Source organism: Macrotis lagotis, chromosome 2 (assembly GCF_037893015.1).
Source record: "Macrotis lagotis isolate mMagLag1 chromosome 2, bilby.v1.9.chrom.fasta, whole genome shotgun sequence".
NCBI classification, from domain to species: Eukaryota; Metazoa; Chordata; class Mammalia; order Peramelemorphia; family Peramelidae; genus Macrotis; species Macrotis lagotis.
The window spans coordinates 266,777,395-266,787,456 of NC_133659.1; the positions used below are offsets into that span (position 1 = coordinate 266,777,395).

Genomic DNA, 10,062 nt, shown 5'->3' on the forward strand with positions numbered 1-10,062 from the left:
CTTGGTAACTGGGTGATCATGTACAAATCATTTAATTGCTCTAGACCTCAGTTTTCTTTTCTGCAAAATGGGAATAATGACATCTGTCAGCATCCCATTCACAAGGGTTGTATGAGCCTTAAATGAGATCATGAATGTAAATGAATTGCAAACTTTGAAGCATTATATAGGTATCAGTTGTTAATATTCCTTCATCTTCAAATTTGATGCCATTCTCATTTGCACTTTCTTAAGGAGAGATTTTTTTAGTAGAGGTGGAAAGAGAGAATGGAAGAGGATAAGATTAAAATTATTGGCTTTTACTATTGTTATATCCAAATACTGATGCTTTTTATATTTTCCTATTTTATTCTTATATGTGCTTTTTTATGGGAAGCTAGGTAGTGTGGTAGATATGTACTAGTTGGAGTCAGGAAGACCTGAATTCAGATCTGATCCCAGATACTTACTATTTTTGTTAAGCCACTTTACCTCAGTTTGTCATATAAAATTGTGGATAATAACTGCACCTATCCTTCTAGGTTGTTGTGAGAATCAAATAAGATAATACTTGTAAAGTTCATACTACAGTGTCTGACACAGAATTAAGTGCTATATAAATGTTAGTTATTATTATTAAAATTAATAGTTGTCAAAATTTGCTCACTTACTGCTTCTTTGTGATTTCTTAAATAAAGCATCACATTATTTGTAACAAGGTCTGATTTTGTTTTGTTTATGCTCATTTCTTGGTTTGTCTTATTATTTTTTCTGAGCATTAAGGTGGTTCAGTAGACAGAGTTCTAGGTCTATTGTCAGGAAGACGCCTCTTCCTTAGTTCAAATCTATCTTCATACGCCTACTAGACATGTGACTCTGGGCAAGTCACTTAACCCTATTTACCCTAGAAGAAAATGGTGAACCCTTCCAGTATCCTTGCCAAGAAAACATCAAATGGGGTCATGAAGAATCAGACATGATTGAAACAACTGAACAATAGCAATTAATCTTGGTCTCTCAATTAGAACAAGTTCAAATAATAGTACAGAAAGATATATCCCTGTTATATGAGAAAGCCTTTAGCATTTCTATATTGTATATATTATTATTCTCTTTTGTAAACTATTCTAGCTTTTTGTTTTAGACATGTATTTTTACCATTATTTTAATGGCCTTTATATGCCTGTGATCTTATATATTGTACATCAATTTTAGCATTAATGAATGTTGTATTTTATTAGAGGCTTTTTCTCTGTCTATTAATTAGTCAAATTATTTTAGTTGCTTTGGTCTTTAAAATGATTTAATATGCTAATTGTTTTCCTAACTTGGAGCCATGTTTTTATCCTTAAAATAAATTCAACTTGATTAATCAAAAAAGAATTTTCACAATATCAAGTAATTCATTTCCTTTTTGTATCAGTATTATTAATGTTTCCACTATAATTCCCTTTTCCTGTTTTGCTCCTCGATGAATTAGGTATTAGGACATATTTTTCTCATAAAAATTGTATGATTGAATGTTTTACTTCTCAATAACTGAGAATAATATGTAAGCCATCAGTATTAATTGAGCTTTAAAAGTTTGATTGAAAGCACCTGTATATCCATCTGGAATAGAGTTTCTCCCCCACTCCTGGTATTTCCTTAATAATTTGTTCAATTTTACTTTCAAAGACTGAGATATTTAAGATCTCTATTTCATGATCTATTAATTTGGATGTTTTATGTTCATCATGTCATATAATTTCTTTACTTTGCTAGTTAAGTTTTGCTTTTATGAATAGGTCTTAAAAGCCCTCATTTGACCCAAGCAACCCTTCAAGGTATTATCCCATATCACTCCAATCTTTCTCAACCAGTCTTGAGAAAGCTTTCTCCATACGATGCCTCCACTTCCCCTCCTCTCATTCTCATCTAGCACTTCTTCCACTGACTTCTAACTTCACCATTCAAAGCAAAACCTTACCAAGTTAATGGTCAAAACTAATCATCTTTTTTCTCAGACCTCATCCCTTTTGATCTATTTATAATATTCCCACTATTGACTAGCATGTTTCAGACTATTGGATCTTCTCTGAGTTTTCATGACACTCTCCTGGTTTTCATCTTACCTGTTAACTACTGTTTCTTTTACTGGATCATCCTCTATTATATGCTCCTTAACTCTGAGTATGCATCAGATCTCTTCTAATCTCTCTCTCTCTCTCTCTCTCTCTCTCTCTCTCTCTCTCTCTCTCTCTCTCTTTACTCTCTTAGTTGATTTAATCATTGGTTTAATTGTTATCTCTATTCTAGTGATTCCCAGTTTCTCGGTTTCTCTCTTGAGCTATATATATATATATATCACCACCTATCTCTTGGACATTTCAAACTAGGTGCTCTAGGATATTTCAGATTGGATATGGTGAAGGTATCACAAACTCAACATATCCAAAACAGAACTAGGTGAATCAACAAGTATTTATTTTAAAAAAAAAACTTACCATAGTGCTAAGTACTAAGACCAAAAAATAAAAGCAAAGAATGTCCTTAATCTTAAGGAACTTATATACTAATGAAGGTTCCATTACTCCGTATAAAATATATACAGAGTAGATAGAAAATAATCTGAGAAAGGCAGCACTAGCTATTGGTGGGACTGGAAAAAACATTGTGAAGAAGATAGAGTTTTGAGATGAGTCTTGAAGGAAGATACGTAAATTGAGGCAGAAGTGAATGACTGAAACATTCTAAGAATAGGATAAAGCCCTGGGTAGAGAGGACATGGAGATGAGTGCCTTATGTTAAAAGCACTGAAAATAGGCTAGTGTAGATGAATAATAGAAGGGGAATAATGTATAAGAAAGATGAAATGGTAGGAAAGTTTGAGGTAATAAAACTTTTAAAAGTCAAAAAAAGAAGAGTTTGTAAGTGATCCTGGAGGTGGTAGGAAGCCACTGGTGTTCATTTAACTTTGGCAGTTGATGGGGGAAGATGCTTGAGGCAGGGACAGTTAGAAGACAGTTGCAAAGTTTAGGTAAGAGGAGATGAAGCCCTTAATGAAGACTGTGCCTGTTTGAGTGAAAAAGAGAGTGAAGGCACATAAAAGTGATTAGGTAAAGGACACTAAAAACAAAATTTATGAATATATTGTATAGGTGGAGTGAGAGTTGAGAGCCAAAGATGGCACCTAATTTCGAAGCTCGAGTAAGTCAAAGGATGGTGGTACCTTTAAGACTAATATAGCAGTTTAATAGAGGTGAAGGGGTATGTCTAAGGGGGATGAGTTTTACTTTGTGTATGTGCTGAGTTTGAGAAGCTTGCAATATATCCAATTTGAGATATCCAAAAGTTGGGTGGTGATATATTGTTCAAAAGAGAGTTAAGCCTTGATCTACAAATGTAGAAATCACTTCCAAAAAGCTTGCTTCTACCTTGCCAGCATCCCTTTCCTGTAAAGAGGAAGATCAGCCATTTTCACCAACTATTGGTCAGAGACCACACAAAATAAAATCAGATCAGCCTGGTTGAAATAGCAGAACATCCTGAGGAAGAGACTGAAGACAGCATTTATCAGGAAAGTCAATCCACCACCATCACTACCTTGACCACCATTTCCTCTCAGATCCTGATAGAAACAGTCCAGGATCCTTGGAAATAGTAATGCTTCCAAGCCAGCTCCCTCAAAATTGCAGGACTGTTCTTCAAGAAAGCAAAAATCCAGTACTACAGTCACAACAAGTTCTTGCCATCCAAGCCCTTGGCATGGTCATATGGATCAAAATCAGTAATTGATATCATTTTTCAGTAGAAATGACATTGAAGAAAAGATATTACTATCTGCTTTGATGTATTGTAAAGATCATGGACCTTTTCTGAGGTTCTGCTGAAACCTTTTATATATGTTGTTTCCTCCCTTAGAATTTGAATTTCTTGAGAGTAGGGACTATCTTAATTTTCTATTTATACCCCCCCCAGTGCTTGGCATAGTATTTTGCATATAGTATTTAATAAATGCTTCATTCATCCATCTATCCATCCATCCATCCATCCATCCATCCAAACACCCATCTCTTCCCCACTAATAGAGCCAGCTCCTGAACTATCAAAAAGATTTCCTAGTCTTCCTAACTCAAGTTTCTTCCTGCTTCTATCCATATTCCATACAATTGCCAAAATTATTTTCATGCTCAATAATCTACAATGATTCCCTATTTCCTCTAAAATAAAATTCTAATGCCAGTTGACTTTTAAAGGTTTTTAAAATCTCCCTATCTTCTTTCCATCTTAGTGATGCAGTACATTTGTCTCCTTCCCACAGCCTAGCCTAACCAAACTGACATTAGTTTCTCATAAATAGCATTACTTTTCCTTTCTTTGAACCTTTTTTCACTTGCTGCTCTCTCTACCCAGTATGCTCTGTCCCCTTACCTACTCCAAAGATAATTTTCTTCAAGATTCAGCTTAAATATTACTTTCTACTCCAAAACTTCCAGAACCTTCCCTCCAAAAAATTACCTCTCCTTATTTACTTTATACTTTGCTATATCTTAGGGGGTCTTGTCAGACCAATTGACTTCTCTCCAATGTAACTAATGAAATATTGGCAGTAAAACACAAGTATCAAACTTCAAAGATGAGTATTGACTTTGTTAACCCTTTACAACCCTTTATTGGTTAAAGAAACATATCTTTCACAAAGTCCTTTCAAAAACAAAAAACCCAAAGTAAGTAACATATACTCTAATCTTGGTAGCTGAGTAAAGGAGGAGAAAGCTCTGAAGAAGATGAATGCTTTGAGTTGAGAAATGAGCCAGCTTTTGAGAGGAAATTATACTTATAAGTTAAGCAGTCCACAATCATTTATTGAGTACTTACCATGTTTCTGTCACCATACTAAACTCTGGAAATCCAAATACAAGCAGATTAGTCTCTAGATCACATTCTAACACATGTCCCTTTGAAGAGTGTTTTAGAAGCATCACTTCATTTGATCCTTATAGCAACCTTTAAGGGCTAGGTCTCCTGCTGCATTGAGGGGCATTTCCAGTCATGTTGAACCATATGTGGTCAGTGGTCCCAGATGGCTCCAGAGGAAAAAGTAAAGCTGGTGACTTTGCCCAGCATCCCTCACTTAAATCTAATTTACTTTCATGGGATGGCATCATCTCCCTGATGTCATACTCCTCTTCAAAAAAGAAGAGTAAACAGCAGTATCAGCAAGGACTAGGTACTACGATTATCAGTACACTCACCTGCAATCAAATGGGGACATAATGCACAAAAGGGGCAAGAAAGAGGAAGAGGTAGTTAGAGATCTGGGCTGTTTTATTCTACAAGTGAACCAGAACAAAGCAAAACAGAGTGGAGTGACCCAAAGCATCCAATTTCTACCCTCTAGAAATCCTAAAGAAAAGTATTGAGGGGAATTTAGTTTTACTCCGCTATGGAGTCCTCCAAACAGAGGACTGAGAGGTATAAAGTCAAGACTTGAGGGCACATCTTGGTGAGGAAATTGAGAAAAATATTGTACCTTGGAGTGGAAACCAGGAAGAGCATCTATCTTACATAGTCATTAATATACAATTAATCATAAACCGATTAAATAGTCATTGTTGTTTCTGGGACAAACAGCGTGAAACAGGAACTAATCAAAATTTTAAGACAAATAATTGGAGTCAGGATGGTTGTTTATCCTTCATTCTCAAAGAGGGTCAATGACATCAGCAGGGTGATGTCTTTACTTGCAAGTGAATTGGATTTAAGTGAAGCAGAGTTGTGTAAAGTCCTCTCTCCTCCAGAGTCATCAGAGACCAGGGGCAAGATGTATATCAAGATGACTAAAGTTGGTAAGGGAGTCAGGAAGATCTGAGTTCAGAGACTTGTTTAGCTGTGTGATCCTGGGCAAGACACTTAGACTCCCTAAACCTCAGTTTCTTCATCTGTAAAATTGTGATGATCTTAAATCAGGATTGTTGTGAAAATAAAAAATAACTCTGAAAAACCTAATGTGCTGTAAAAAAGGTAACTATTATTAATCGATTGCTATTTGGTTGTTTCTATGCTGTAGAAAGGGAGCAAGTGCTGTCAAGGTTCTCGAAAAATTTGCTTCCTTAATACAAAGTTCTAGACATCCCAGTCTAGGGGCAGCTCTGATAAGTCCTAGTGTAGAAGTACATTTTGATGTATTTCCTCTTGTACAAATTCCCATCCCTACAGCTCCTAACTCTCTCCTCTTATTTCAAAACTTTAGGAGCTCTCACCTCCCTGTTGTTCTGCGCTTCTCACTTGAGAAATATCTAGAGGGATCCAACTGGCAAGGCTATTCAAATGCTAGTCCCAATTTTAACTAAAGTCTGGTTTTTGTCTTCAGTGACAACACCACCCATGAGTCCATCCATGAACATTCCCCCTAAATATTTTATTTGTTCAAAAAGTCTAGTATTAGAATACCAGTCAAGCGATGTTTTCTTTTCTGTTCAAAATTGTTAGTTCTGTCATTGAAACTCATTCACTTTTTCTCGCAGTTATGAAATAAGTCCCTGTGAATATGAATACAAGTAATTCCTTTCTAGGAAAGGGATTTTTACTTTCTATTTACTGACAAGAATCTTTATGTAATGCTTGATGATGCCCACTGGGAAGAACAAGATGAATTGGTAGGATGAGGTTTATTAAATACTCCCTGCCCTGTGGAATCACCTAACCTAAGGGCCATTTAGTTTTGTTATTTGTTGTTATTGTTCAGTCGCGTCTGGCTCTTTGACCCAGTGGATTTTAATGTTGGTGGGGTTTTCTTGGCAAAGATACTGGAATGGTTTAATATTTCCTTCTTCAGTGGATTAAGGAAAACAAGATTGACTTGCCCAGGATCACATAGCTAATAAATTCCTGAGACTGAATTTGAACTCAAGTCTTCCCAATGCCAGGCTCAACACTCTGCCTACTGTACCACCTAACTTCCCCACCCTACCACCCCTGACCAGAAACAAAGGTTTAATTAACTGCATTTCATTATGGAGTTTAACTTTTCTTTTTAATCATACAAGCACTATATAAATGATTTTTCTATGGATAATAATGGCTCCAACATGATCTCTCTGAGGCATGTTGGCCTTTTTGGTCAATTCACTTGTCTTAATCATGAATATTAGTTATCCACAAGCTGTGACAGTACCAGACCAGATCTTCATCAGTCACAAAATGATTATGTAGAACCTCCCAGTTATAATTTTTAAGTCAAGAAGGGTTGTCCAGGAAAGAATTAAGTCAACTTCTTCAAATATATATTTTCTGTTGAACATGGAGCATTGAAAATTCACTAGCAGAAATAATTTTAAAAAGCTGGCAGGTTTTTCCTAAACTAGAATGATTGGCATATATGATCAGAGACTTATTGCATATCTGTTGTCAGAGGAGACCTTGGCAAAAATCAGGGAGGCTTGTCTATCAACTCAAGGACCACCCTCTAAGGCAAGTGAGTCCAACCCACCACCTGTGGGTCACATGTGGTCCTCAAAGTCCATTCATGAGACATTATTACATTTTATTATTATTATACTCAATAATATGGTTTACATTGTTGTCATAAATAAATACTAAATTCCATATGTATCCCTTGACAAATTTTTCTTGGGTGATGCAGCCCAGAAGAGCTAAAAAGTTGAATGCCCATGCTTTATTATATGAAAGATCTATATCTTGTGTCTGTGAGGGAGATTCCCATGCTTATGAAATCTTGTATTCTTACACTAAGAGCAAAACAAAAAAAAAAACAGCACAAAGAATTCAGACTGTAATCATTGAGAGTTTTTCTGTTTATAACAGTGATAGGTAACTGATCATGGCATACTCTGAATCCAAGAATGGTGTCAGAATTTAAGAATTTTGTATAGACATATGGTTGAAGAAACTCCCAATGATTGTATGTTGATGCACATCAGTAATTATTTAATTACTTAGAGTCTTAGAAAATTATCCAAAGTTTAGCAAGGTTAAGAAACTTATCCAAGGTAACAGTCAGGCAAGACTAAAACCCCAGTCTTTTTGTCTCTCTAATTTCAACTATTTTTTCATTACTCCGGAGTTCCTCTGGATGTTCATCTTTATTGAGAAAGACTTCTTTTGAGGAATTAGCCATTGACAATTAGGAGGTTATGAAGGGAATGATTTTAACCACAAAATGAGTACAAAAACTGACTAGGTCACCCCCCCCCCCATCACAGACCACTAAATGTCTGAATAAACATTCCCACTGGCAATGCAATATTCAGATTTACTCAGTTATCCAAGTTTATCTATTTTCGGCAAAGAAATTATTGGATGTTTATTTATTCAGAAAGATGAGACAAAACCACTAGTATGGACAGAGGTTGTTTAGAAGGAAAATAATTTTGAGGGGAGTATCAGAGAACTCTGCTGGGGTGACAAATGTTATAAGATTATTAAAGTTCTTGCCAGACATTTATTAAAAGAAGTGCATTGTGAAACCTTGTGTAACATGCTTCTTTTAGTTTTCCTGAAAGTAATGAAATAATGAAATTTAAGATGCACAATTAAGATTTTCAGCATCTCATTATTCACTATTACTCTGCAGCCTCAAATCCTGTATGAATTTTTTTTAATCTGCAATCAGTGAATTCCCATGGATGCTACAGATGGAATTTGGGGGTACAGGGAAGTCTGTGGATTTAAAGCATATTTACATTAATTTTTGAAATTTTGTGTTTCCTTAAATTATTTAAAAAACATCCTTCTGAGAAGGTCCTCATCAGACTTCCAAAATAGGTTTTGACATAAGAAAGGTTAAGAATCCATGTTCTATTGGATACATAGAGGAAAGTCAGGACTAGAATATAAATTCAATGACTGTCAAAGCCTACCAAAATTGTTGAGTTTCTAAAACTAGGAGCAAGATCAGTTTGTTTACTTCAGTTTTCTAACACTCAGTCTAAGTTACTGTGCATTTTAAATATAGTCACTTTCTAAAAAAAACCTAGCCAAGTTACCTTGTGAGTCATGATATCAGTGAACCAATCCTTCTTTCATGTTACTCTTCTCTTCATCCTCCCCCCCTTCCAAAAAAGTCAAGGATATGGAATCAATAAAAATATCACTCACCACAATAATCACACTTGCTTCGGGGATTGGAAGGTTTTCCACTTCCAGATCCTGACCAGTCATTGCCAACAAGTTTAGAGATGGGTCATAGACAGGTCTAGGAAATGTGGACTTAACAATTATGCTGGGATGTTGTTTGTTTGCTTGCATATGAGAAGGGGAATGGAAGCTATGTTTATATGTTTTTTCATGGCTCGTGTCCAAGCTCTTCTCAATAGTTTGCACCTGATGGTAGATAAATACAGGCTTCCCACTTTTCCTCTGATGAATTGCCAAGAGGTGGTCACCATCTCCTGAAAAGCATCCTGAAGAGAAAAAAGGAAAAGAGAGAGAGAGAGAGAGAGAGAGAGAGAGAGAGAGAGAGAGAGAGAGAGAGAGAGAGAAATAAGAAATTTTATTAATAAAATAAAATATATCAGATAAAACCAAGAAATGTCATGATTTCTAAAAATATTTTTTCTACTTTTAGGTGATGTCCTAGAAGTATATTAAATTCACAACATTAAGGTCTTGCCCCAAATCAGTTGCAAAGTCATTTTAGTTTTATCTCTCCAACATTTAAGTATCTAATATATGCTAGTTACTTTGCTAAGTTGTTGTTTATACTTTATTTTTAAAGAGAATGAATGCCATCATGGGGTGATATATTGATTTGGATCTGAATTGGATTTAAGTGAGGCAGAGTTACACAAAGTTGTCAGCCTCACTCTGTCTTCCAGAGTCATTAAAGTTCAATAGCAGCACAAAAGTCTAAATTGTTAATGACTGAGGATGTAGAGGATGACATTGGAATTTTGAATGTCTGACCAAATTCTAAATACTGCACATCACCTGCTTCATGGCTGTTGTTACATATTGTTGTCATCTGCCCATTCCACCAAGGAAAGTCTTCACATGCTTGGAATAGGCATCCTCCTAACTTATAAATGGGCACAAAATCCAAGTTTATCCTGTCTACCCAAAATGACTTTTACTAGGATA

The 10,062-nt window shown here is 35.6% G+C and overlaps 1 protein-coding gene across 1 annotated transcript in view; it reads right to left on the reverse strand.

The window, feature by feature from the left end:
* Positions 1 to 9,246, reverse strand: part of PTPRR (protein tyrosine phosphatase receptor type R) — a 311,109-nt gene extending 301,863 nt beyond the window's left edge. The window contains exon 1 of the mRNA XM_074226146.1: positions 9,082 to 9,246. Coding sequence (XP_074082247.1) covers positions 9,082 to 9,231 — 150 coding nt within the window. The 5' untranslated portion in view covers positions 9,232 to 9,246. The remainder of the gene's footprint in view (positions 1 to 9,081) is intronic.
* Between the last annotated feature and the right edge of the window lie 816 nt (positions 9,247 to 10,062).